This window comes from Drosophila persimilis, unplaced genomic scaffold, assembly GCF_003286085.1.
Source record: "Drosophila persimilis strain 14011-0111.01,24,50 unplaced genomic scaffold, DperRS2 tig00000191-arrow-pilon, whole genome shotgun sequence".
NCBI classification, from domain to species: domain Eukaryota; kingdom Metazoa; phylum Arthropoda; class Insecta; order Diptera; family Drosophilidae; genus Drosophila; species Drosophila persimilis.
Window position 1 is genome coordinate 9,334,436 of NW_020825298.1, and position 25,173 is coordinate 9,359,608.

The 25,173-nt window shown below is 43.6% G+C and overlaps 5 protein-coding genes across 15 annotated transcripts; 4 read left to right on the plus strand and 1 right to left on the minus strand.

The window, feature by feature from the left end:
- Positions 1-240: 240 nt before the first annotated feature.
- Positions 241-5,296, plus strand: LOC6589645 (eukaryotic translation initiation factor 4E-binding protein Mextli). Of its 8 annotated transcripts, XM_026988237.1 has the most exons (9): positions 241-804; positions 872-1,199; positions 1,281-1,352; positions 1,625-1,685; positions 1,969-2,315; positions 2,382-2,455; positions 2,520-2,910; positions 2,980-3,098; positions 4,503-5,295. In XM_026988237.1, the coding sequence occupies exons 1-9, from the start codon at positions 406-408 to the stop codon at positions 4,614-4,616; spliced, it is 1,905 nt and encodes a 634-aa protein (XP_026844038.1). In that variant the 5' UTR covers positions 241-405; the 3' UTR covers positions 4,617-5,295. The 8 variants fall into 8 exon arrangements, with proteins under 8 accessions (XP_026844038.1, XP_026844037.1, XP_002014813.1 ...); XM_026988236.1 differs by having other exon boundaries at positions 1,969-2,455; positions 2,980-3,314; positions 4,503-5,296; XM_002014777.2 differs by having other exon boundaries at positions 1,969-2,455.
- A 332-nt stretch (positions 5,297-5,628) lies between these two features.
- Positions 5,629-8,443, minus strand: LOC6588916 (major facilitator superfamily domain-containing protein 1). Of its 3 annotated transcripts, XM_026988307.1 has the most exons (8): positions 8,217-8,443; positions 7,648-8,145; positions 7,057-7,584; positions 6,519-6,996; positions 6,339-6,457; positions 6,174-6,273; positions 5,933-5,985; positions 5,629-5,860 (listed from the first exon to the last, which is right to left on the minus strand). In XM_026988307.1, the coding sequence occupies exons 2-7, from the start codon at positions 7,847-7,849 to the stop codon at positions 5,937-5,939; spliced, it is 1,476 nt and encodes a 491-aa protein (XP_026844108.1). In that variant the 5' UTR covers positions 7,850-8,145; positions 8,217-8,443; the 3' UTR covers positions 5,629-5,860; positions 5,933-5,936. The 3 variants fall into 3 exon arrangements, 2 of the variants coding, with proteins under 2 accessions (XP_026844108.1, XP_002014812.2); XM_002014776.2 differs by having other exon boundaries at positions 5,630-5,985; XR_003408700.1 differs by lacking the exon at positions 5,629-5,860 and having other exon boundaries at positions 5,953-5,985; positions 6,065-6,273; positions 8,217-8,442.
- A 5,605-nt stretch (positions 8,444-14,048) lies between these two features.
- LOC6588915 (etoposide-induced protein 2.4 homolog) lies at positions 14,049-16,227 on the plus strand. Its single transcript, XM_002014775.2, has 4 exons — positions 14,049-14,348; positions 14,423-14,721; positions 14,814-15,488; positions 15,551-16,227. The coding sequence occupies exons 1-4, from the start codon at positions 14,334-14,336 to the stop codon at positions 16,053-16,055; spliced, it is 1,494 nt and encodes a 497-aa protein (XP_002014811.1). The 5' UTR covers positions 14,049-14,333; the 3' UTR covers positions 16,056-16,227.
- A 1,195-nt stretch (positions 16,228-17,422) lies between these two features.
- Positions 17,423-21,378, plus strand: LOC6588914 (ionotropic receptor 25a). The gene is made up of 9 exons (XM_026988596.1): positions 17,423-17,561; positions 17,868-18,017; positions 18,091-18,366; positions 18,427-18,865; positions 19,161-19,275; positions 19,352-19,597; positions 19,674-20,266; positions 20,326-20,841; positions 20,905-21,378. Exons 1-9 carry the CDS (start codon positions 17,447-17,449, stop codon positions 21,299-21,301), a joined length of 2,847 nt encoding a protein of 948 aa, XP_026844397.1. The 5' UTR covers positions 17,423-17,446; the 3' UTR covers positions 21,302-21,378.
- A 1,341-nt stretch (positions 21,379-22,719) lies between these two features.
- LOC6588913 (protein farnesyltransferase/geranylgeranyltransferase type-1 subunit alpha) lies at positions 22,720-25,169 on the plus strand. 2 transcript variants are annotated; one of them, XM_026988406.1, is made up of 4 exons: positions 22,720-22,783; positions 22,854-23,177; positions 23,234-23,594; positions 23,676-25,169. In XM_026988406.1, the coding sequence occupies exons 2-4, from the start codon at positions 23,039-23,041 to the stop codon at positions 24,178-24,180; spliced, it is 1,005 nt and encodes a 334-aa protein (XP_026844207.1). In that variant the 5' UTR covers positions 22,720-22,783; positions 22,854-23,038; the 3' UTR covers positions 24,181-25,169. The 2 variants fall into 2 exon arrangements, with proteins under 2 accessions (XP_026844207.1, XP_002014809.2); XM_002014773.2 differs by having other exon boundaries at positions 22,749-22,783; positions 23,029-23,177.
- Positions 25,170-25,173: the final 4 nt, after the last annotated feature.

Here is a 25,173-nt window from a genome sequence, read left to right on the forward strand (position 1 = left end):
CAAAGTATTTAAAACATTAGACCAAGTTGCGTCGCAGTTTTTTGAGGGAAGGCCGTAGGGTGCAGGCCAGAAACGAGGCCGCCTAGCGCAATCATAGCTAGATACAGATACATATGTATGTTTGTAGGTGCTGGGTACACCTGTTCCTCTGAGGGTATGGTATGGGATATCTGCTTTGGGTAGCAATTAACGTTAAACAGAGTCTATAATCATTTCTCATAATCGGCTTTTTCTTTACAGGGGGAGGTGCGGAAAACACGCTTCTACGATTTCAATTCACAAATTCTTGACACATTAAACGAACGACCCATATCCATATCCATATTGACAGATATAAATACATATTTATTTAACAAATCAGAGAAACAGAGACGATACTAAACTGAATTCGAATCCCATACGAAAATGGCACATACACACCTGGGACGCGCTGTTAAAAACATTGAGGCGCCGCGTCCGCTCAAGACACAGTCGCGATCGTCGTTGAAGAACAGCTATCTGGTGATTGAGGAGCTGATACAGCTCATAGATAATGTGACAGTGGGTCTGCAGTCGTGCAACACGACCACAGAGTCGATAACGTTGCTGCTGCACAATCTGCGGGTTCATGGGCCGCAGCTGGAGGCGGTGTCCAAGGATACGCTGGATCGGGCATTCGTTGTGTTTCGCAATGCTTCGCAGGACGAACGTCTGAACATAATGACACGCCTTAAGCTGCTCGAACTGATCGAATTACGTGCCAAAAGCTGGGAGGACAATGACACAATTGCCTACTACAAGTCCAAACAGCAGGTCTCCAATGAGGTGGGTCCCCCTTCCCAAAGAGTGTCTCTGATGGTCTCTTATACTTCTTATGAACTCGTTCTTTCAGCTACCCCCGGAGCCATACCAACATGATGCCAGCGGTCAACAAGGCGGCTTTCTCAGCACCTCCCCCACATTCGGTGTCAGCGGCGGCGGCGCCGGAATCAATGTCGGAGCTGCCGCTGCTGCTGCCGCTGTTTTCAACGCAGCCTCGGCAGCTGCCGCGGCCCAGGCAGCCGCCATAGCGGCCGTGGGCTCACCCAATCAGCAGCACATGCTGCTGCACCCAGGTGAAGTCATTCGGAACTCCGGCAAGTTCCTCAAGCCGACGAAGATACCGGGAAAAACCTACTGCAAGGACGAGGTGGTAATCCGCAATGCTGATTCGGGCAAAGGTGAGTGTGTCTCTTGCCACCATTCCCCAAAACTGAACTTAATCTTTGAACAAATGTATTCTAAATCCCATGTCTGCTCAGTCATGGGCATCAAAGGGCGACGCGTCCACATGATTGAGGAGCTAAGCGAAACTATCATATCGTTTCAAAGAGGTAACGCCCAGATCCTTCTCTCTCAGCCTGTTCGCTAGACCTAAGGACTACCCACTGCATTTGCACTTGCCCTTCATTTTGTTTTCTAACTTTCGTTTCTAACTCGCCTGCAACACACTGCCCAAGCGTTTGCCCCATAAAAATTCAGCTTTAATTTCCATTTACATAAAAGTGACCAAGGTGTTTGATGCCATTTTTTCGTTTTGTTCGTTTATAGCACTCACACGCATATTATTGATTAAACAAGATTATTAATACCATCTTTTGTTCAGTCAACCCGGGCGCCAAGGAACGTTTGGTGCAGATCACTGGACCGGCGGAAGAAAAGATTAAGTAAGTCCCAAACTCTTTACTCTTTTCCAATAAGGGACTGCCAATTGACGGAAAATATCAGAAAATATATAGCTATAAATTTAAATGGAATCTTAAGTCGACCAGTGCTACACACCGTCGCGTACAGCTTCTTCAGTGCGATATTTTTTGGCAAGGCTGGCAGCGCGGCTTAAGATAACTAATCTAACTGTAAACATTCCCACATTCCAATCAATTGGCAGCCATTTTGAATTTACTATAGTTAGCGCATGTTATACAAAAAAATGTTTTCGTTTTGCGACAGCTACGCCAAGCAACTGATGGAGGACACCATTCGCCGCAACGCCTCGCCGGTGCGCCTGGAGCCTGCCCCAGCGGCCGGCGGGTCGTGCTCGTCCCTCAACTCTTCGAACTCTGACGATGCCGTGGTGGTTCAGCCGCGCACTCCTGGTGGCAGCAGCCTGGCGAACCGCCTAAGCTTCAATTCGGCCCAGAACTTTATGACTGCTCAGCAGGCTGCGGCTCAACAGATCTCCCAAATCTCGCAGCACCAACAGGCGCATCAGCAGCAGCAGCACCACCACCAGCAGCAGGTTGCCGCCATTCAGGTGGCCGCCGCAGCAGCCCAGGCGCAGGCAACAGCTGCTGCCGGTAAAGTTTTGCGACCCAGCCAACAGCTGCTTATGCACTCATATTCCACAAACGATGCTTCCGTAGGTGAATACAAGTTCACGGTCAACGTGGGCCAGCGTCTGATCAAGATAACCGGCGACTGCTGTGAGCTAGTGCGCGTGAGTGGATCGACCACGTGTCCAATGCAGCTAATCCTGTTTCGTTTTACCTTCGTCCGTGCAGGTGGCCAAGCTCGTCCTGGACGATTACTTCAGCAGCTCGGAGTTCTTGGCTTCCATGGAGGCTGGCGCCGCTTTTGATGGCACCTCTCTTGTTAGCCCCGTGACCACTCCATCCACACCGCTGCCCGGAGCTGGTCCGCCACAGTTTATGCTGCCCTTGGCCGACAGCGGCATCGGACTGAACTATGCTGCCTCCTCGGCCAACAACAACGGCGACGGTGACGATGAAGTGTTTACCGAAACGACCAATGGAGCTTCACCGAATGCTGCCAATCAGAACGGCTTGGCACGCTCACGTCGCAGCCATTTCTCACGCAAGGAGTCTACGCCTGAGAGTAAGGGAGCCCGCGAGAAGCTCGACGTGGAGGAGCGTCCACTGAAGACAAATGCATGTAAGATATGATAAAGTTTGATTTAAATGTTTAAATAATTCTTATTTTAATAATTCTTTTCTCTGGCAGCACGCGTCTCTTACGATATTGAACACTTGATTTACTACTCGCAAAGTCCGCATGCCTGGGCCCTGCCCAACGATTGGGAGAAGATGTTGGAGACATCGCCGTCGATTGTGCGCAACAAGGTAATTCATTCACCCGATGTGCAATTGAAATGCATCCGTCGTCCCTCGTCGAGCCTCGATTCCATCACCAATGCACCCAAATCATTCGCATTAACAACGGCTAGCACAGCCATTTATCCCGAAGGCGATGCGCAGGTCGCAGTCGCCGTCGCAAACGCAACCACAGAAAGCTCCAGTGATTCAAGCACTTTAACCGAAACTAACAAGCAATCTAGAGTAAGTCCCCAAGAGCGTGAGCTCCGTCGCAATCCAAAACCATCGGCAGAGTCCGATAGGAATCTGTACAACAGGCAATTGCAAATTATAACCAGCACAATGGGTGCAAAGACACAAGCAAAGTGTCGCCAGCAGCCGCAGCCGCTTTTGCCGCCTTTGCATTCAAATCATTCTCTGTCGCAGGCAAAAGCCATATTCCAACGCTATACAGAGGATGATGAGTGCCTAATGGCCTGGTTCGATGATCACTCGCATCCAGAGCTGAACAATAATCGTACTTTTGTTTAAATGTTCATTCATTCATTACGTATCAGAAATACGTATTCGTTTGATCTTACACAGTACATCATTCCTCTTTGATGATCTAGTCTTGGAATCTGCAATTGATTGATCATTTGCAACAGATAACAATCCAATCTCTCTATCGAATCGAATCGAATAGAATTAATAAGATTTTCACGCAATCTCAAGCCCATGTAGTTCTAGATATAACGAAACCAAAACAAACCAATTGAAAAGCGAAACTTTTTGCTAGTCATAGACGTAGTAGTAACCACATACCCATACAAACATACGTTGCAATGAAAATTAAATTTATAAAATGTAACTAAGGGAAGAATCTGTGTTTTGGCTGTGAAACAGATTTAGTTTTTCGCTAGAGTTTAGAATGAGGATTGCGGTCTAAACCGTTCCACCCACACACACATAAAATTAACAAGAAACACCACACACAAACGCACATTTAAGCGCATTTTTACATAACATAAACTGTAATTAACATTTTAATAAGACTTATAACAAAGTATAATCCAAGCAATGATTGGGCTGCGAATGTAACAAAAGCTATATTTAAGCGTTTTTTTCCCCCACTCCAAAAGCATACAATTTATACGTGCATATATACATACCTATACATATATTTCAAATAAAATAAAGACTTAAAAAGTCGAAAGTAAAGCTTGGTTGGGTTTTAAATCACAACACAACACACCACACAAAAGACACATTGTAAATCGCTTCAAAAAAAAAACACGCCCGCTTGTAATGGCTATTAATCTGACACACTAATCTGTTCCATATGTAAATGTACATTAGTTATGTCCGTCCAAGGTAAGCTTTAGCTGGAACGTTAGTCTTAAGAGTCCTTTAAAAAAAAACCTAATCGAATTTCTTTGTGTTCGCAAACAGGATCTACAGGATGAGAGTCAGCGCTTTGATGGGGACAAATATCTGGTTAGCATCAAGACTGACGCCACAAGAGATATTGCAGCAGCCGACGATGCCGAGATTCTGGATGAATAGACCTAGACCCAGTCCCAGTACCAGCCCCTCTTCTCTGCAGAATCGGGCCCACCCAACTGACAATATAATATATATAGATAATGTCCTTTCGGACGGAGCTAGACTATAATCTTTCAATGCTTTTAGCTCTAGCGGCTAACAAAACTAATCAACAAAACAAAACGACCAAAAAAACCAAAAAACTTTTCAACAACAAACAACAAAAAATGAAAAAGCAAACTCAGAAGAAGAAGATACTAAACACACACCCACTAACCCATAGAATCTAGGAACGACAAGCAATCAAAACTTTCAACATACGAGTAGCTAGAAAATTTAACGAAGCTCTTAGATAAGTTCCAACGAAGAGACGTGAATAAGGAGTACGGGGGTTGGTGTTAGTTCCAACGAGTTCCCCCAATTATAATTCTACTAATTCACAAAATGCAGCTAAACTGAAAACGTATGAGCGGTCTCGAAGCGAAATAAAAGGGGAATGGAATGCATTTTTAGTAACTCAATAGAGAATGACGCCACACCACACATATTATTTTAATTTGAAATTGAATCGTTTCGTTTCTCATTTCCCCCAAGCTTTGTTTTAATCCATCCTTGAACAAAATTCTCAAAACAACAAAGGAAAATGTATTAACTCATCTACATACGAGTATGTGTTTATTACTATTATTACTATTGTTTTCTCTAGTCTGTCATAGAGATTTTTTTGAAACATATTTTTATTTGATGTATCTTTCAATTAAAGTTTTGACTTCATTTAAACTCATTTGAAACGAACGAAAGATTGAAAGAAAAAAGCCAAAATTGTTTGAATTTCTGCATTATGCTTTAGTTAATTTATTTTATTTATTTTGTACAAATACAAAAACATATTCTTCAAGAAAATAAAATGAAATAATGATCAAAGACGCAGCGTTTGTTCTGTTCTTCATCTCAATCCAAAAATTGTATTTATATTTTTTTCTGTTTTTTCTTTTTATTATTTATTATTGTGTCTGCCCAGATAAAAAATTGACTGCATTTAATTTTGCTTTTTTCGGTGAATGTACATTTACATTAATTTATTTTAAAACAAAACAATAATCCACAATTATAACAATAATTTCTGCATATACTGATATGTATAATAGTATTTGGATATTGGCTAGGAGTTGAACGGAACGAATACGAATACGATAACGACCAAGGATCCACGACATTTGTGCGGTTAGCAGAATGTGCTCCAACGTTGCATAACAAGTCAAGTACTATAGAGAGATGGCGGTAACATCACAATTGGGTTATTTGTTCTTATGCGAGTATAGTTAGTATAGTAGTACATTTTTAGTGGCCCAAAAGAGGCCGTCGATCCACAGTTGCGCGTCGGATTGAGCTTTTGGTTTTGGTACGAAGAGTAAATACATTTAGAAAGAGAATGGCAATTAATCAGTGATGCGACATCAGAGACATACATATACAATAGAGATAAAGACACCAATACAACGTCAAGACATCAATTAATCAATCAATAGCATGCTCAGTACATCAAACATCAATCAACTCGACTCAATATTCACGTACATCGATGTGTGGTACGTGGCCCGCTGTGCTGGCGACATATTCAAATTGCCCTGATGTTTGCGATTGTAGGCCCAGATCGCACAGGTTGCCATCAGAGAAACTGCAATTATTAATTAAATGGGAAATGATTTACAAAAATGCAAGGCAACACCTTCATCTCCTTACTCAGCAAGAACAACATGAAGAAGAGCTGCAGCCAGAAGTGGCTGCCACCACTACTATCCACAATGATGCCAGCCACAATGGTCACTACAGCCAGGCCCAAATTCTGTACAGACTGGCAGCTGTAAAGAAATAACTCCAAATCTGACAATGCCAACAAATCAATTGATTGGATTCACTTACAAGCCATATGCTGTGCCTAACTGATACTCGGGAACAATCAGGGAAACCAACGGCCAAAGACTGGCAGCCAACATGGAATAGGAGAGCCCCATAATGCTCATGCCAATGTACGGGTCCAGGTGGGTGAATGTCAGCAGAGCATGAGCCACAAACGTGGAGATGGTGGCACAGAACACCCAGGTTACATTGCGCCCCACCTTATCGATGATGAATCCAAACAATGGCGAGGCAATAGCCGAGATCAGGTAGACAATCGAGTTGACAGTGTTCGCCTCGTCTGGCGTCATGTGGAAGTTGTTCACGAAGAAGGCCTGTCCCAAGGCAACGAAGGGGAAGATGGCCACATAGTAGGCCACGCACACCACCGATACCATCCAGAAATCCATCTTGAAGGTGACTATGTCGCTCAGCTTGGCAATCTCTCCACCCGGATTGTTATTACGCTTCAGAATGCGCTCGGCCCGTTTGTCCATCCAACCTAGATGGGAAGAGAGATACTGATGAGAGGGTACAACAGGTAAATTAATGCAGGACCTACCCAGAATCAGAGTGCAAATCAAAGACATGACACAGGTGGTGGAGGCCAGAAACAGGGCCACACCCAGTCCAGTGTAGCCAGCGTACGATTTTGAGACATAGCCATACAGGGGCTGCATTATCCAAAAATTTACGGTGCTGCCGAAGCGGGCCACCGACAGTTGCAGGCCAAAGACCATATTTAATTCCTTGCCTTTGAACCACAGCACCGCATAGCTGTTCTGGGCCACAGCCAGCGACTCTGCTCCAATGCCGAACACAAAGCGACCAATGATCATCAACCAAAAATGACCCAGGACACCGCCAGTGGCGAATATCAACTGCCCGACGAGCACAATCAGCATATAGATGATGGTGCCCAGACGGATGCCAAAGACGCGATCGATCAGGAAACCGCCCACGAAGCAGAGCACAATGTTCGGCCACGAGTAGATAGAATAGATCAGCGTGAATTCGGTCGAGTTGAGGTCCAGCTCCTTTTGGAAAACATCCTGCAGAGCCCCGGGGTTATCGTAGCAAAAGTAGGAACCTAAAAGGAGTTTGCATTAGCAAAAGCATCATCAATATGCAACGTCATCTCAACGTGACTCACCAAATCCCAGGAGGCACATAAACACCAGTGCGAGAAAACGGTGCGGCGTGCTGGAGGGATCACAGCATCCCGTATCCTCCTTGGGCGGCGACAGCACCGTGTCGCGGATGCTCCGCCTCCGCACCACAGGCCTGGCCTCATCCTCACCGCTGCTGCTGCTATTCGACGTGTCCACAATTCGTTGACGTTCTTCGCGTGTCATCGTTTTTTTCTAGGCAACGGAAATTGCAGGTGCGCTTGGGGGAATGGGGGATGGAGAATGGTAATTGCTTTTGACTGTTCTTCCTGTCAATGCGGTTTGACGATGGGGGTGATGGGTTGCTCGATTGGTTGGTTGCTTTTGTGGGCGGTGGGCTGGGGGCTGGGCTGCGGCCCTACTGTTGCTGCTTATCACTAGACCGCACCATGACTTTGTTGTTGTGTATTGATTATTCCCACAGATGGACGAGAGCTGTCTCGGAGGGGGAGTGCCAGGCGTGGGCGGTTATAAAGGATAATCTGCAATAAAAGCGACATGAAAATTGTTGCATCTTTCCTTGGAAATTTTCCAAGCATACACACACACACACCGATACAAAAGAGCCCCACGCAGGTAGATCTGTTTAAACACGGCAGATCTTGTTTTCCGTTTGTTGACGTTAACGGTAAATGGCAATCAATTAAGCTCGCACCGTATGTTGCGGCCTTAAATTTGAGCTTTGACACCAGGGTTTAAGGTTTTATTACTTTATTTGCGTATTGAAAACAAGCTAACTGTTTGTCTATGCATATACGGACAGGTACACACCACTCACAAACACACCCACACACAACAGGGTACCTATATGTAAACAATATTTGCAGCCAGGAAAAGCGGCTAATACTCAAATACCCCGTTATCGCAGCGAACTAGGAACGAACGTCATACTAATTAATCACGTCCCCCCAGCCTTATTATTCGTTAAGTGACAGGCGCGTTACTCTGCTTATTCAAAAACTCACTCCAAACGTAGCGAGCTGCTTCGTTACTTATTACTTAGTCCAATATACAACAAAATAAAACATATGTTATGCATACAGGTAGAAATTCAACAAGTAGAACAAAAACTCACGGTATTTCGGCGAAAGCGCTGTTCTGAATGATTTAAATTGAAAATAAATGAAATTGACTTATCGATAAGATATACCGCAATATACCGTCTCACTTCAAAAGAATACCGTAAATATACTGACGAATTCTAGTTCTGTTATACATATTCCACGTTTTTGATATTCCATCGAATATTACTAGCTATCTAGATTTCTCAGCCCTGCCAACATAGTTTTATCCAATCAATGAACCTATTTTCTAATTGACCGGCTTATTTTAAGTTGTTGCTTTTATTGGATTTCTTCACCCTTTGTTCGTAAATATACCTTTGACAATTTAATTTAATAGATTAAATTGATCAAATATACCATTATATACCGATACACCGTCAGCTATTTTGACCTTAAAAAATACCGAAAAGTATTAAAAATACCGTAAAAGGTCTCTCTGCAAACGACTATATAATAAATAAATATATCGATGAATATTTTTAGTTCATGCATAGGACTAGATTTAAAAGTATCGTTACTTTTGTGCGAGCATCGAGCATCTCAAGCTTGTACTGCTTAAATTGGAATTTCATGTAGTTGAGCTTGATGCAGACAACGTAGGTGCGGTGGTTTAACATGCGATAAATTCGCATCCAAGCAGTCGCACTGTCGCGTGGTTAAGGATGCTGCTGCTGTTATTTTGTTGTATCAGTTTGGACCTAACCCCCAGGCCATTTCTTCAGTCTGCACTATCGGCACAGAGGGGTCGAGAGGGGAGAGCCACTACTTTGATAAAATCTAGGAGGCAAGGCCCAGACAGAGCCAGAATCTTATTGCTGCCAGTCATGACCCTATGTGTCCTATGACTTGTAATTCTTTCCATTTTTGTCTCAATTTCAAATTTAAATTGTTCTTTTATTATTTGGAGTAAGATTTATTTATCTATGGACAATTGTACAGCCTTTTACAATTCGAAACCGATATTATATATTAAAACACACGTACATATGCTTTCAAAATTATAAAAAAGCCACTTTATAAAGATATATACTTTTACCGCTTAACAAATTTTTACGAATATAGCCCCAGAGCCACATACGAGTTCACCTTAGGACTGAATTGGGCAAAATATTGAGTTGGTTTGAATTTGTGGAGACAACATATATTCGGAGCTCGAAAAAATTAAAATTGAATAAAAAATTCGGAATTTAATACAAGTGAAAAAGTGAAGTTCAAATTCAAAAAGACAGCGTTTCCATTTTATTTATATATTTTCGTTAATTATTCTTCAATAATTTATTTTTAAAGGTAAGTTAAAGAACAGAAACATAGGCCAAACTGCAAATTCCTTCCAAAAAACCGCAAGCTCTTGTCGATGAATGGCGTTTAAAAAAAAAGCCAGCAACGGATCCGGCGGGCAAATCACAAAAAATCAAAGGAAGAAAACAAGAAATTAGGAAAGACCCGAGGATGGATTGAAGGCTGCTATGAAGTGTGAAAAATCTTGCCCAAACTTGTGATAGACTTGCAAGTGAAGTATGCTCTTGTCGGGAGTTAATCTAAAAATTGCACCCAAGTGTGGCATGGGAATAATGGCATGAAGAAATTCTTTTGTGTGGATAGAGTATCGAGAAGGGATTGTCAGCGGAAGCGCATGCGGCGCTCGGATCTCGAGTACCGGCAGTAGCGATTAACCAAGACTAACTCCACTTCATTGGTAAAACAAAAAGGTTAAATTAAAGTGATGGAGCGTAAGAAAAAAATCGACGAGGAGCTCAGCAGGTCGATATTGCCAGAGCCATGGCCAGCCAGAGACCAATGAGGTTGTATTGCTTGGCCTGGAGCAGCAATCCACCGAAGAAATTGGTAACTATAAGCTGTCCACGATCCGATTCGATTCGATTTGGCTGACTAACATTTGTGTGCGTGTGGTCTCTCCCTCCTCCTTTAGCCTCTTCTGTAAGGGTTTTGGAGATCCCCTGGACTAGTCGCAGGCACAGGCGCAGGAGATTTCCCCACAGGTCATCAGAAAGAAAGTCCCATGTACGAGAATTTTGAATACGAGTACGAGTAGATATTATTTATAAACATTAGCAGATAGTCCGATATAAACAATTCTTTCATTTCGTTTTGTTAAATGCAAAAAAATTCCTCAGAGATATACTTAGTATATTATCCAATCCAATTGGATTCTTCACGGACTCTAAGCGGGCCCCTCGCACAGTGACGGCGCAGGAGCTGTTTCGCTGATTAACTGGGGAGACTCGAGGATGCAGTAGGGAGTTAATTTTAGCGGATCGGTGGGAATTTTTACAGCCACACAGCGATGCTATGAAAAAACAGAACATACAACAGCACGCAGGACAACAGCGAGGACAGGGCGGCAATCAACAACGCCAAGGAGGCTCCCAGCTCTATAGTTCTCGTCAGCCGCAAGTCGAACTCCGGCAATGGCCAGGAGCTCAATACAATAAATACAATAAATATAAAATACAGCTACAAGGAGGCTCAAAGAGAAATTAGGAACTTTTTAGTATACAAATGGAATGAGGACTACAGGATGAAGTGTATGCCTCATAGACATATTTCCAGACATACCCAGTAAACGCTGGCATTATTCTCTCAAATGGAATGCTAAAAGCATCAAGACCATTAACAGAATTATGACAGGACACACATACGACAAAGTCTTCCTACACAGAATCAAAGCAATTGACTCAAATATCTGCGAAACGTGCAATGTAACTGAATACGCCGAACACCTGATCTTCGATTGCCAAAGATTTGCCGGGCTCAAAAGGAAATGCAAAATCTTTAAATATTATAACAATTTACATCCATTATTAATCAAAAAAGAGTCGCTACATCTCAGAGAGCTGGCAATCTTCATCAAAACTGCTGACTTAAACTTTTGACCCCTTTTTTCTTCATCATGTTATAAAGTAAATTCAGTTTATATTCTAAAACAGTTAATTAACTTTAAAACCTTTAATTTAAAACCAAAAAAAAAAAAAAAAAAAAAATATATATACAATAGTTGGAAAATTGAGGATATACACTATAGATATTATGACATTAATTTTTTAAGTACGAATTTATTTTAAAGATAGGCCGGCGGCGCTGAGGCCGCAAACCTCCGCAACCCCGAGAAGCGGTGTGGTAAACAGAAGTAAGATGTATAAAAATTTGTTAGTTCGAGTATGGCTGCTATGCATGGTATTAATGTTTAAAGCGTGGCGGTTGTGAAAAACTGCGACGGCGGCGGCGTGGCAGCCCCATATTTATAGGCGACGGCGCTCTGCCTCTGTCGGCAGCGCTGCTCTCAGTTTACATATTAGAGACGGCACCAGTGCTGCCGACTACGCTCTTTTCCCGCAGATGTGGCTTTTTTTGATGACCAAGCGGGGGAAATTTCTATAAATATCGTAGGAATGCGAATCACAAGTTAGCCCTTCAGAGCTGGATGAGTTAATGAAAATTCTATAAAATACATAATAATTATCACTTTATCACAAAATTCTTAACACCGTTATTTACAGTTTTTTTTATTATTAGATTGAGATTGATTGAGATTGAATTTTCAGCTTTTTTTGTTGATTGTTTAAAGCTAGAAACGGTTTTTTTTTTTAATAAAAAGCGGGCAGCACTGGTTGGCACGTAGCACAGCACTCACATATTTTAGTGCGTTTGTGTGCGCAGTCACACGAAGCCAAAACGTATCTTGCTCTACACTGAAAAAATTTAATTCATATAAAGGAAGATGCTTTGCGCCAAACAAAATAAAAAACAAAATATTCTTAGGAAACATTAGAATATTATTTCTCTCCCATATATAAGAAGAAATTTAGCGTTAAATTCCGGTAATTTCGAAGCACGCTCAACCCCTAAAAGTTCCTTGTGCCTCTCAAAAAAACCAATGCGCAGCGAGTTGAAATATGTTGGCTAATCAAGCATTGCGCACCGCCATCCATTTTTTCAAAAAAGGAAAAACGATCATCCCACATATGTTGAACCTTTTTTTTAGTGTAAAATTTTATTTTCGCAGAAAAAATCACTACTGACTGCTCTGCAGCACTGTTCGTGTATATATACATATACATATGCAAATAAGCAGCGGCAGCGCCGCCATTTGCGAAAATGAGTTCGAAGCATATGTTAGTGTACGAATGTGTGTGTACGAATAGTGTATGTATCGAAAGAAGGGGATGGCACGTTGACCAATACCAATGCAACGTAACAATGAAATAAATGGGTGCAACCTCCCTATCATCACTGAGTATTTCGTCGGGTGCTTTTACGTAGTGCATCTCGAAGGCGAGCTGCTGCTTCTCGCACATGATCACGATGTGATGGTGCTGGATTGTACTTGTAGCGAGTCAGCCCAACCAGAATTCCCAAAAAACGGCTAAAGGCGGCGCTTAGCTGGTCGGGCTGATGCTGTTTTTGTGGCTGGCCTTGGGAGGTTGGCGGTAGCTCCACCTCTGGATGGAACACAAGCACAGACGGTTGTACCGCCCTTAGTGCTAGTACTCGGGATCCAAATACCGCCGGCGCTTCCGCTGACAATCCCGAAGCGACATCTGCACTCATTATACAACAAAGGAGTGCTAACTTCAGAAACTTCCTTTGCAGTCTCACGATACGTACAATTTGAACAACAAACGTGCGAGCGAACAAGGAATAAGTTAAGTAATAAGTAATAAGTTAGCCTCGTATGTGGGTCCCTCAATTTTGATGAACTGCGCTAACAAAGTCGAACATGAAGTCGGCTTTTGGCAAATTCAAATGCTCGATAAAAAGAAATTTGGAATCAATGAGACGCCTAGGTCAAGTATATCCGTCTGCTTTAGGAGCTGATGGGCATCTAATAGATGCCATCTATTGAAAATTACATAAATATGTAGTTAATATGTAGCAACTATGTAGTTAGCGCGTAGTTACCATGTAAGGAAATTAATTTAGTCGACATTTTTGTTGACCGGTTTTGCTTAAACCTTATTTCATAAACAAACCAATAAAGATGAGAACTTAAAGATAACCAGTCTTGTAGGAAATTGATATTATAATCGGATAAAATGATCAGTTTAGACCCTCAGGTCTTAGGTAGCTAGTTATATTCCACGGAATATCCAAAACGAGTAATGTGATGCAACTTGAATACAAATAGTTCGTCAGTATATTTGCGGTATGTTTTGAAATTTGTGACGTATATTTTATCAATAAGTCCGCGGTCACACTGCTTATCAGCCTGTTTACACCATGCAAAACAACAAATACAGTTAATATTAAATTCAGCACAAAGTTCAATATATGTAAAATCTACGCGAAAAATTTGATCACCCGCAAAGACAGCGATAAGTATGTAAGCGATGCTACTTCACATGTAAATCGCTCACGCTCTCAGTTTGCCTGGAAATCGAGTGGCATCTGGCGCGGTGTAAACGAAAAAATTCAGTTCTTAGGAAATTATGTCGTCGTCTTCGCACAACACAAACATATTTTATTCCCAGCATTTCGACACAACTAGAGTAGCCTAACATTTCATATGCTTGCATGTATATTTCGTAATGTGTACAAAAGGAACTAGTGATTTGTAGACCGATCCACAGACACACGACGCCCGTGAGATGGCTGCGATAAAGGTAAGGGACGGGGCCTCTCCGCCTTCATAATACATGATTTGATTTAAATGAGTTGTGTTTTTCACCACTTGCAGAACATCGCATATGGCATACTGTACGGGCTGTGGGACAGCATACGTGGCATGACCCTTGTCCTCCACATCGACAACGAGGTGAATCGCCAAGATGCCGAGCAGGACATTCGACTATTACGCAGAACGGATAAAGATCGCTACGAGCGGGCGCGAAGATCGCCATCGCCTGTGCCCAGCTCTGCGGCTGCCATGATTCGTGAGGAGTACGCCAAACGGGCCGAGGAGAACTCCGATGAGCGGAGTCTGCAGAAGATTCTAAACCAGAAACCTACCGACGAGAAGGAGAAACAGCCTCAGGGGTACGTGACACAAAGACAGCACATCTGCTGCATGCTCAGCATGACTAATTTATTTATTGCGCACTTGCGTTGCCTCCCCCTACCCTAAACAGCGAGAAGAAGATCGCCAAGAAGCTCTTCAAATGCTGCATGCTCAACGGTGGCTTCACCTGGATGAGCATCGTACTCTTCGAGTCGGCTTTGCTGCCCACGCTGAAGTTCTGCCTGACCATCTTCTATGGCGCCCAGTCGGAGACCCTGCCCGTAGTGTGGGCCTGGCTGCATCCGATACTCTCGCTGCTCTTTGGAATGATGTGGGTTCTGCCCATCTTTATGCTGTCGAAGATCGTCAGCTCGCTGTGGTTCGCGGACATTGCTAATGCGGCGTATCGGGTGAGGAAGGGTCGACGGCAGCTGATACCGGGCATCAGCAAACTGGTGGCCGATTTCCTCTTTAGCATGGTCGTGCAGATGCTATTCCTGGTGCAGAGTATGCTGGTGAATCTGGTGCCGGTGAAGTATGTCGGTTCTTCGCTCTGCTTTGTGCACCTCTGCCTGCTGTACTCGCTGTATTCGTTCGAGTACAAGTGGTTCAACATGGGATGGGAGCTGCACCGACGTCTCACCTACATAGAGAAGAACTGGCCCTACTTTTTCGGCTTCGGCATACCGCTGACAGTGCTCACAAATCTGTCCAGTTCGGTGATTGTGAGCAGCTGCATCTTCTCCATATTTTTCCCACTATTCATACTCAGCGGCAACGAGGCCCAGCCCATGGTCGACACCACGTAAGTGTGACAGATTGTGCGGTAATAGATTTTGTCTAAAAATAAACTCTGCCCTCTTCTAGTGAGATCTCGCTGCGTCTCTTCTCGCCGGTCGTTTTCATATCAAACCTCTGCTTCGGCGGCAATCCGTGGAGCAAGGCCAACCGGCTCAGTGCCATGCAGCGTCAGCAGTACGAGCTGCAACAGCGTCAGCGCCTGCTTCAGCGGGAAGAGCAGCTTCTCAAGCAGCGGAAGCAGCAGTACATGGAACAGCAGCGCATGCAAATGCGTCGCGAACGGTCCCACTCGCGATCGCAGACACCGCAATCGGCACCGGGCACTGGGCCACCATATAGATACGCCCAGGCGCCGGTGTTTGATGCCGCCCGAGTACGGGACTCTTCCGCATCGTCCACGCACAGCTCCACATCGCCGAGCATCAGCAGCTACCGGCCGCCGCCGTACTATGGCAGTTCGCTGCGCGGCGCCACACCACTGGTGCCCACACCCGTGCCTGGTGCACCCCAAGCACCGCTTACCCCGCCCGTCATACGACAGGAGTCGGGACCAGATGACTGGAACTTGTGAGATTTATGCATATACACTCTCTAGGCTTATAGGCTCTATTATACACATACAAATAGTAGATATATTATTAATTGTATCGATGTGCGTACGCGTTGTCTTTGTATCTACCCATTGTGAACTTTCGTGTAATAAGTGTAATAACTAATAATAATAATAAGCGGAACTAAAACTATGTATGTCTACGAATAATGACAATGTTCGCTAGTCGACGCCGCGTCCCAACCCTCGACTTAGGCACTGGACAACGGACATCACTATACAGCAGCTACATATATCTTCTATATGCGTTTCGCTCCAACTGCTGCATAATTCTTAAGAGTTTTATTTTTAGGTCGCGTTTTCGCTTTCATTATTTCTTGTAGGGTGCCCTCTACAATTACAACTTACTTTCGTTAATATGTAATTATGTATCAAAAATAAAAACAAAAACATTTTGTACTTTCGTCAATTGCGGCGTTTCTGTGTTTAATTTTTCAGTGTGGAGAGTGCAGGGCAGGACGTTATCTTGGTTTGGTTATACTTGATAAATACTTAGAATGAGTAAGGGCTAATTAGGTACTGGGAAATTGATCAATTTATAATTGAAAGCACTCAATATTCATAGTTCGGATACAGTTAAATGGTTCTTTACACTCAAAGATATTCGAATCGTCTAATCTAATCTAATTCCTAAAGAAAGCGTTTCCGTTACCATAAAGTTTATATATTCCTGATCAGCGTCAAGAGACGAGTCGCCTAGTTTTCAGAGAATATATAACAATTTCTCGTGACTGACCCCCTGCTCGCTCTCTTACTCGTATAGTGGCGTCAAGTCCCTTGGCGGAGCGAACGAGAAGAGGGAAGAGGGCGAAAGAGAGAGAAGTGTGTGATATGGGAAAAGCTAGATACTTTCTTTCTCCTTTAGTATCTATATAAATAATAATAAAGATTCCAAATTTAATTCCAATTACTTTTGTCGGGAAAATTGCCCAATAATCATTTCATGTTTATGTGACAATATAACAAGCTATTCAATACCTCATAATAACTCTAACATGCCAGTTCGTCTCCTCAAAACACCAATACCCGCCTAATTATCGCTTGAGTTCAGGCACGAACAGTGTTCTAGTCCCAGAATGTGTGTGGGAAGGTTGGATTGGGTGGTCGGGTCGTATAGGGTTGGAGGTTGGGGCTATTATCCAGTAAATTGATTATCACCAAGGTTACACACATGTCCACACATTGTCCTCGTTGAAAGTGAAATTGTCAGTGGCACTGGTTGTGGTTGTGGTTCTGGTATGGTATCCTTTCCGACAGGATATTCCGACTCAGTGGAAATTTGTTCTTCGTGGCGTACGGTCTATTGCTGATTGCTGAGATCTCGGCCCGCGTCCGCCCTATGTGCCGATACCATGTTGGATGTTTGCTTAAAGTCTTTCAAATATTTATGGCTTCTCGTATTGTTGACCCTACTAAGCGGTTGGAATCGGGAAACATTGGCCCAGACGACTCAAAATATTAATGTTTGTAAGTGCTAAAGCCATCGATTTATACATTTACATATAGGATATAGAAAATATATATATATACAATAAGGGAATTGTGAAATACTTGAATTTATTTCCTTTTGCGATCTAATTATACTCCCATAAAAGTATGTTGTAGAGTGTAAAATCTGAAGCAGATCGTATGGGAAAGTTAGGAAAATAATATATATTAAGCGCGAGAACGGGGGCAAGTAAACCGTTTCTTAGCCACGTAATGTTTTTGTCCTCTTTCATGCCACACTACACTACCCAACTCTTCCAATCCAATCCAATATTGGGGTGATAGTCTTCATCAATGAGGTGGACAACGAGCCGGCGTCAAAGGCAGTGGATGTGGTGCTTACGTATTTGAAGAAAAACATCCGCTATGGCTTGTCCGTGCAAATTGAATCGATTGAGGCCAATAAAACGGATGCCAAGGTGCTGCTGGAAGCAAGTGAGTGAAATGTGAGGAGAAATTATCTCCGAATCATTCATGATCATCTTTCGGTCATTATTTCACTTTAAAGTTTGCAACAAGTATGCCGATAGTATTGAGAAGAAAATGATGCCACATCTGGTCCTGGACACTACCAAGTCGGGCGTGGCCTCGGAGACGGTGAAGAGTTTCACCCAGGCCTTGGGTCTCCCCACCATCAGTGCCTCGTACGGTCAGGAGGGGGATCTACGGCAGTGGCGGGATCTGGATGAAAGCAAGCAAAAGTATCTGCTACAGGTGATGCCCCCGGGCGACATTATACCCGAGGTCATCCGGAGCATTGTGCGGCGTCTCAACATCACCAATGGTATGCCACTCCTTGCAGAATTAACCCCTGAATGTATCAGTATCTTTATCTTGCCCCCAGCGGCCATCCTATATGACGAAACCTTTGTGATGGACCACAAGTATAAGTCCCTCCTGCAGAACATTCAGACACGTCATGTGATCACAGCCATTGCCATGGAGGGCAAGCGGGAGCGCGAGGAGCAGATCGAGAAGCTGCGCAATCTGGACATCAACAACTTCTTCATTCTGGGCAACCTTCAGTCCATACGCATGGTACTCGAGTCCGTGAAGCCCGCCTACTTTGAGCGAAATTTCGCCTGGCACGCCATTACCCAAAACGAGGGTGAAGTTAGCAGTCAGCGCGACAATGCCACGATCATGTTTCTCAAGCCCATGGCATATACGCAATTCCGGGATCGCCTGGGCCTCCTGCGCACCACCTACAACCTGAACGAGGAGCCCCAACTGGCCTCGGCATTCTACTTTGATTTGGCTCTGCGCAGCTTCCTAACCATCAAGTAAGTGGCCAAAACGGTATCAGCACTTTAACTATTTTCAATTATGGGTAGAGAGAGCTAAGGGAGCTAGTTCAATTCTGTAGGACCCAAAGGAGATACATGCAGGACACTATATGAGGAACAAACAATTTATGGGATGGAGCGATAATAATTGCCATTGAACTTTACTTAATTTCCTATAACAGTATTAGTATTTATATATGCAACCGTATAGGAAACACCTTTTTAGATAGATTAGTAGATAAATCCCATTCGCGAATACCTGATGAGTATGATTATTATTCTTTTTCCTTAGAGAAATGCTTCAATCGGGTGCCTGGCCCAAGGATATGGAGTATCTGAACTGTGACGACTTCCAAGGCGGCAACACACCCCAGCGGAACCTCGATCTCCGGGAATACTTCACCAAGGTGGGTGTCTGTCTGCTGTGTTTAGGTGGTAAGCTGGCAATTATGGTTGATTACAAAAAACACATCCCGTCCGTAGATAAGCGAACCCACGTCGTATGGCACTTTCGAGCTGGTCACGCAACCGAAGCAACCGTTCAATGGCTTCAGCTATATGAAGTTCGAAATGGATATAAATGTGCTCCAAATTCGTGGCGGCAGTTCAGTGAACAGCAAATCGATTGGCACGTGGACAGCTGGCCTGGACACCCCCCTCACCGTCAAGGATGAGGAGCAGATGAAGAATCTGACAGCGGATACGGTCTATCGTATATACACTGTTGTGGTAGGTGCAATACTGTCTGCTACCCTAGTATTCGGAGGTATACCTGCTATATATTTTCTGTTCTTTCGTTCCTCAGCAACCACCCTTTATCATGCGCGACGAGACCGCTCCGAAGGGCTACAAGGGCTACTGCATCGATCTGATCAACGAGATCGCCGCAATTGTACACTTTGACTACACCATCCAGGAGGTAGAGGACGGAAAATTCGGTAACATGGATGAGAAGGGCGAGTGGAATGGTATCGTCAAGAAGCTGATCGATAAGCAGGCGGACATCGGCCTGGGCAGCATGTCGGTGATGGCCGAACGAGAGATAGTCATTGACTTTACGGTGCCCTACTACGATCTGGTGGGCATCACCATCATGATGCAGCGTCCCAGCTCCCCCAGTTCGCTATTCAAGTTCCTCACCGTGCTGGAAACGAACGTGTGGCTGTGCATCCTGGCAGCCTACTTCTTCACCAGCTTTCTCATGTGGGTCTTTGACCGGTGGAGTCCTTACAGCTACCAGAACAACCGGGAGAAGTACAAGGATGATGAAGAGAAGCGCGAATTCAATCTGAAGGAGTGCCTCTGGTTCTGCATGACCTCGCTGACCCCCCAGGGCGGTGGGGAGGCTCCCAAGAATCTGTCCGGACGTCTTGTGGCTGCCACTTGGTGGCTTTTTGGGTGCGTTTCGTCTACCCTCTCATCCCTTTCATTTAATCATATTTCACCAATCCCCCTAGTTTTATCATAATTGCTTCGTACACGGCCAACTTGGCTGCCTTTCTGACTGTCTCCCGTTTGGACACGCCCGTCGAAAGCCTGGATGATCTGGCCAAGCAATACAAGATACTATATGCCCCGCTCAATGGCTCCTCGGCCATGACGTACTTCGAGCGTATGGCCAACATTGAGCAGATGTTTTATGAGATCTGGAAGGATCTATCACTAAACGATTCATTGACTCCGCTAGAGCGATCTAAGCTGGCCGTGTGGGATTACCCGGTCAGCGACAAGTACACCAAGATGTGGCAGGCCATGCAGGAGGCAGCACTACCGGCTACACTCGACGAGGCTGTGGCGCGGGTCCGAAACTCAACCGCGGCCACGGGATTTGCTTTTCTGGGAGACGCCACCGATATACGGTACCTGCAGTTGACCAACTGCGATCTTCAGGTGGTGGGCGAGGAGTTCTCCCGAAAGCCCTATGCCATAGCCGTTCAGCAAGGCTCCCATCTGAAGGATCAATTCAATAATGCGTGAGTTAATGCGTAGTACACATAAGAGAATGCATTTGTTCGACTGATACGATTTTCTTACAGCATTCTAACGCTGCTCAACAAACGACAACTGGAGAAACTCAAGGAAAAGTGGTGGAAGAATGACGAGGCGCAGGCTAAGTGCGACAAGCCAGAGGATCAGTCAGATGGTATCTCCATACAAAATATAGGCGGTGTGTTCATTGTCATCTTTGTGGGTATTGGAATGGCCTGCATCACACTCGTCTTTGAGTACTGGTGGTATCGATACCGCAAGAATCCGCGCATCATCGACGTGGCCGAGGCCTCCAATTCAGATCGTTCGAATGTCAAAGACGTTACTGGCAAGCTGGCCGATGGCGTAATTTTGGGCAATTCGGGGGAAAAGTTTGAAAAGTCGAATGCTGCACTGCGTCCACGTTTCAATCAGTATCCGGCCACATTCAAGCCACGTTTCTAGGAGAACTCTATTAATTTATAGTGTAACTCGCACGGAGAATATCTACGTCTAGCAATTAAGTAAATTTGTGGCACTTTGTGCACTTTTATTCAATTCGTAATAAATGTTTTGCTAATTCAATAATTCAAAATTGTGTATTATATGTATATTAAAATATACATAGCTCCTTATCAGCACTACCCAAAAATATCAATCGTTACTAGTGATGGTCGACTACACAGCTATTGTAGACTATGTGCCAAGGAATAAAAACCTAAAAATTAGCAGGCACTGTGAGCAAGAAAAATATTTGTGTCTTTCAGACTACATTGAAGTTGAAGCCGAATATCAAAATCATAGATCATGGACAGAGATCGATTAGCCCATTGTCAACCAGTGGATATTAACACACAAGAATTGTATGAAACTTTTGACGCAGTTCAAGTAAAAGATATCGTGGTTTTTTGTAAATAAATCGTACTTCCGTGCATCATTTATTCCAATGTAATGCATTTAAATCCTTGTCGCTCAATTCACTTTCAAATATTTTCTATTTGGCGCTCAAGTTTGGTGGAACTTGCTCTCTTTTTTTTGGGATTTGCTCTCTACTTTGGGTCGGCAAATCCTCTCTTTAATACTCTAAGGAAAAGGATATTATAGAGTTGAGGAAATGTTTGTTTTAAAGCTATCACTGCGAAATTTTGCAGTTTAGTGTCTACTTGCAGAGACCTAAAATACGTACCGGCATCGAGCTATACATATACATATACACAGGAAACTAATCAAATGCATGAATAGGTGCATAACCTATCTGAGAAAAGTTCATATAAAATTAACGAAATAGGGTATAGAAATGTCCATACTATACTCCGGTTGACAAGCAACAAGTCTGTAAACGTGACACTCCATACTCACGTTGTCACTGTTTCTGTATAGAACTTTTTTTTTTAAGCCATGTTCTATAAACAATACAACAAAAGGGAGTACCCAAAAGTAACAAACTTTTTGATGAAATTGATTCATCAATGGGATACAATTATGTAGGCAAAGCTCAGAGTCTTAGTTAGCCAGCATTATTCAACGGAATATACAAATTGAGGAATTGGGAGGATAACTCTTTTATGTTTGAGCTTTTTTAAACTTAATCCAATAAAAGGGTGTATTTAAAACAAGCCAGTCAAGTAGAAAATTGATTAATGTATTCGATAAAATGATGTGGGCAAGGCTGAGGGTGCTATCTAGCTAGTAATATTCGACGAAAGAACAAACACGAGGAATATGTATAATATAACTTAAATAATTCGTCAGTACATTTGCGGTATATATTGAAAATGAGACGGTATATTTTGGTATATTTCTAAGGTCTTGTACTTTTCATAGTATTTTTTAGTATTTTCCAGTAGTGCACAAGAATAATACAATTTATAATAATTTTTACGCAAATAAAACAACCAAAACTGTAATCGAACTCTGTGATAAGCTCTAAATAGTCGCCAAATAGTGGTAAGTAATGGAGTTTTATTCAGACGAGGTATTCAATAAACACAAATATCGCTGTTTTTGTCGACGTCAGTCAGTAAATCAACAAATAGTGGCAGGCCGCCACCGCCAGCCAGCGATAAGTGGTTTCTACTTTTATACAACACACAAGACAACGGCCAGCAGCGACAGAGAGCGAAACGATTTGAGCAGCTATCACATTCTCAGAATTTCCACTCAGTTAAGAAGTCGTTTATCCAACGCTGTAGGTTCACAGAAATGGGTGACAGCTCGGATGACGAATACTTGGGCACGGAATGGATTCCGTACAGCGAGCGCGCGGAGTGGGCCGATATAGCGCCGCTGGCCCAGGATGACGGCCCCAACCCAGTGGTATCCATAGCCTACAGCCAGAAGTGTGAGTAATGCCGAATAATATTAGTGTGGCAGACTGAATGTAATGTTTGATTGCAGTTCGCGAGGTATTCGATTTTATGCGTGCCATAATTGCCAAGGGAGAGAAGAGCCAGCGTGCCTTGGACCTGACCACAGACGCCCTGCGCCTGAATCCGGCCAACTACACGGTGTGGCAGTACAGGCGCGACATACTGAGAGAGCTGAAGGCCGATCTGAACGTGGAGCTGGACTACCTAAGCGAGGTGATCGGTCAAAACTCGAAGAACTATCAGGTGTGGCACCACAGGCGCGTCATTGTCGAGATGCTGGACGATGCCAGCAACGAGCTGGAGTTGACGGAGAATGCCCTGATAAACGATGGAGATGCCAAGAACTATCACGCCTGGCAGCATCGCCAGTGGGCCATACGCACATTTAAGTGAGTAGGAAAATCGCTGTTTAAGCTGTTTACTGCGATTGTACTTTACTGTATTTACTGTATTTGGTACATGCCTTGCAGCCTCTATGATTCCGAGCTGTCTTTTGTGGATCGCTTGATCGGTGAGGACCAGCGCAACAATTCGGCTTGGAATCAGCGCTTCTTTGTGATCAAGCACTTGGGCTTCAACCCTAACCTGGTCGATCAAGAGCTGATCTACGCTATGAATCGCATTCGCATCATCAAAAACAACGAGAGTGCCTGGAACTATTTGGTAGGAGTAATCCGACAGAGCCCGTACGGAAACGGGCTGCTGAACAACCATCCGGCTGTGGTGGAATTTGCTGAGGAACTCTACCAGGCCGGCAACCGTTCGCCATATCTGATGGCCTTCCTGATCGACCTCTACCAGGAGCAGACAATGCAGAACGAGTGTAGTGACCGCGAACAGAAAGCCCGCAAGGTGTATGACCTATGCGACGACATGGCTAGCAAACACGATGTGATTCGGCGCAAATACTGGCAGTATGTAGCCAATCATTTGAAGGACCAGCTGAACAAGAGCTCTGAGAAGGCGAATCAATAGTTCCATCAGTTCCATACTTGGCTTCGTCTTAGTTTTAATCTATTTGCGTACTTAGGCCTTCTTTATACAGAAATAAATTTAAATTGTAACCTACCCATCAGCCATGTTGCAAGCCCCAAACTCAGAACATTTCCACATCCATATATCATCTTTCATGCATGTTTATGTGAGTGTGCGAGAGCTTTTTTGTTTGCCGCATTGCTTGCTTTGCCTTGCCACACCGCTGCCATGTCCATGCATTGTTTATCTAAGCGCACCGGCGTGTTTGTACACGTAAATTTCATTAAATTAACAATGAGGCAGAGATAAGTTTAGCGCAGTATGTACTCTAGCTGGGAAGCTCTGTTCTCTGTTTTGAGTGGCAGAAGTGAGCCCATAAATTATAGAAAATAATTTTATGTTATGTTTGGTAAGAACAATCTTTTGTGTGAAAGTCTCTAGGTCAGCTACAAATTGTTGTGGGAAAATGGATGATACTTTTCTTCAGAGCGTTAAAAATTGCTTGAGACAGAAAGGAAAATGTAGTCACAGTCCCATTTTTAGTATGAATTAGTTAGTATTACGTAATCGCTTATCAAGGATGCATAAACAATTGGATCAGAAAAAAGAAGGGTCAGGTGTAGCTAGTCATAAATTAGACTTAAGCTCCTGCTGGGTCGATGTCGCTTGAATCGCAACCCGAAATCAATTTCTAAGATACTTTTAAGAGTTGTAAGCTACTAGGGTAGGGCAAATTACTATATAACATCCTCTCTAAAAGAGCATCATACAATATGTGTTCTGTTATTATCTGTAACGAGCCCTTTATCGACTGCTGCTGTAATTTGTTTGTTATCTGTTTCGTTTGGCGAAGTGGTGGTGGCGGTGAAGGCAGGAAACACCTTCAGTTGCTGTCTCAATATTGTTATTTATTTAAATTTGTTACTTGTATTTTTTTGTTTGTTTTTGGTTTTGTTCGAGTACATACAATATAGCAGTTTTGTAATATATAAC

Excerpts from the sequence above, each read along its gene's own strand:
- LOC6588914 (XM_026988596.1), top strand. The coding sequence starts at position 17,447 with ATGTTGGATGTTTGCTTAAAGTCTTTCAAATATTTATGGCTTCTCGTA. Across the intron at positions 18,018-18,090 it reads CAAGGTGCTGCTGGAAGCAA|TTTGCAACAAGTATGCCGAT; the intron begins GTGAGTGAAATG and ends TTCACTTTAAAG. Across the intron at positions 20,842-20,904 it reads AAGGATCAATTCAATAATGC|CATTCTAACGCTGCTCAACA; the intron begins GTGAGTTAATGC and ends ATTTTCTTACAG.
- LOC6588916 (XM_026988307.1), bottom strand. The coding sequence starts at position 7,849 with ATGACACGCGAAGAACGTCAACGAATTGTGGACACGTCGAATAGCAGC. Across the intron at positions 7,585-7,647 it reads TATGTGCCTCCTGGGATTTG|GTTCCTACTTTTGCTACGAT; the intron begins GTGAGTCACGTT and ends AACTCCTTTTAG. Across the intron at positions 6,458-6,518 it reads TTAGGCACAGCATATGGCTT|CTGCCAGTCTGTACAGAATT; the intron begins GTAAGTGAATCC and ends ATTTCTTTACAG.
- LOC6588913 (XM_026988406.1), top strand. The coding sequence starts at position 23,039 with ATGGGTGACAGCTCGGATGACGAATACTTGGGCACGGAATGGATTCCG. Across the intron at positions 23,178-23,233 it reads CATAGCCTACAGCCAGAAGT|TTCGCGAGGTATTCGATTTT; the intron begins GTGAGTAATGCC and ends GTTTGATTGCAG. Across the intron at positions 23,595-23,675 it reads TGGGCCATACGCACATTTAA|CCTCTATGATTCCGAGCTGT; the intron begins GTGAGTAGGAAA and ends CATGCCTTGCAG.
- LOC6589645 (XM_026988232.1), top strand. The coding sequence starts at position 406 with ATGGCACATACACACCTGGGACGCGCTGTTAAAAACATTGAGGCGCCG. Across the intron at positions 1,353-1,624 it reads TATCATATCGTTTCAAAGAG|TCAACCCGGGCGCCAAGGAA; the intron begins GTAACGCCCAGA and ends TCTTTTGTTCAG. Across the intron at positions 2,456-2,519 it reads ACTGCTGTGAGCTAGTGCGC|GTGGCCAAGCTCGTCCTGGA; the intron begins GTGAGTGGATCG and ends TCGTCCGTGCAG.
- LOC6588915 (XM_002014775.2), top strand. Across the intron at positions 14,722-14,813 it reads AAGGAGAAACAGCCTCAGGG|CGAGAAGAAGATCGCCAAGA; the intron begins GTACGTGACACA and ends TACCCTAAACAG. Across the intron at positions 15,489-15,550 it reads CAGCCCATGGTCGACACCAC|TGAGATCTCGCTGCGTCTCT; the intron begins GTAAGTGTGACA and ends GCCCTCTTCTAG.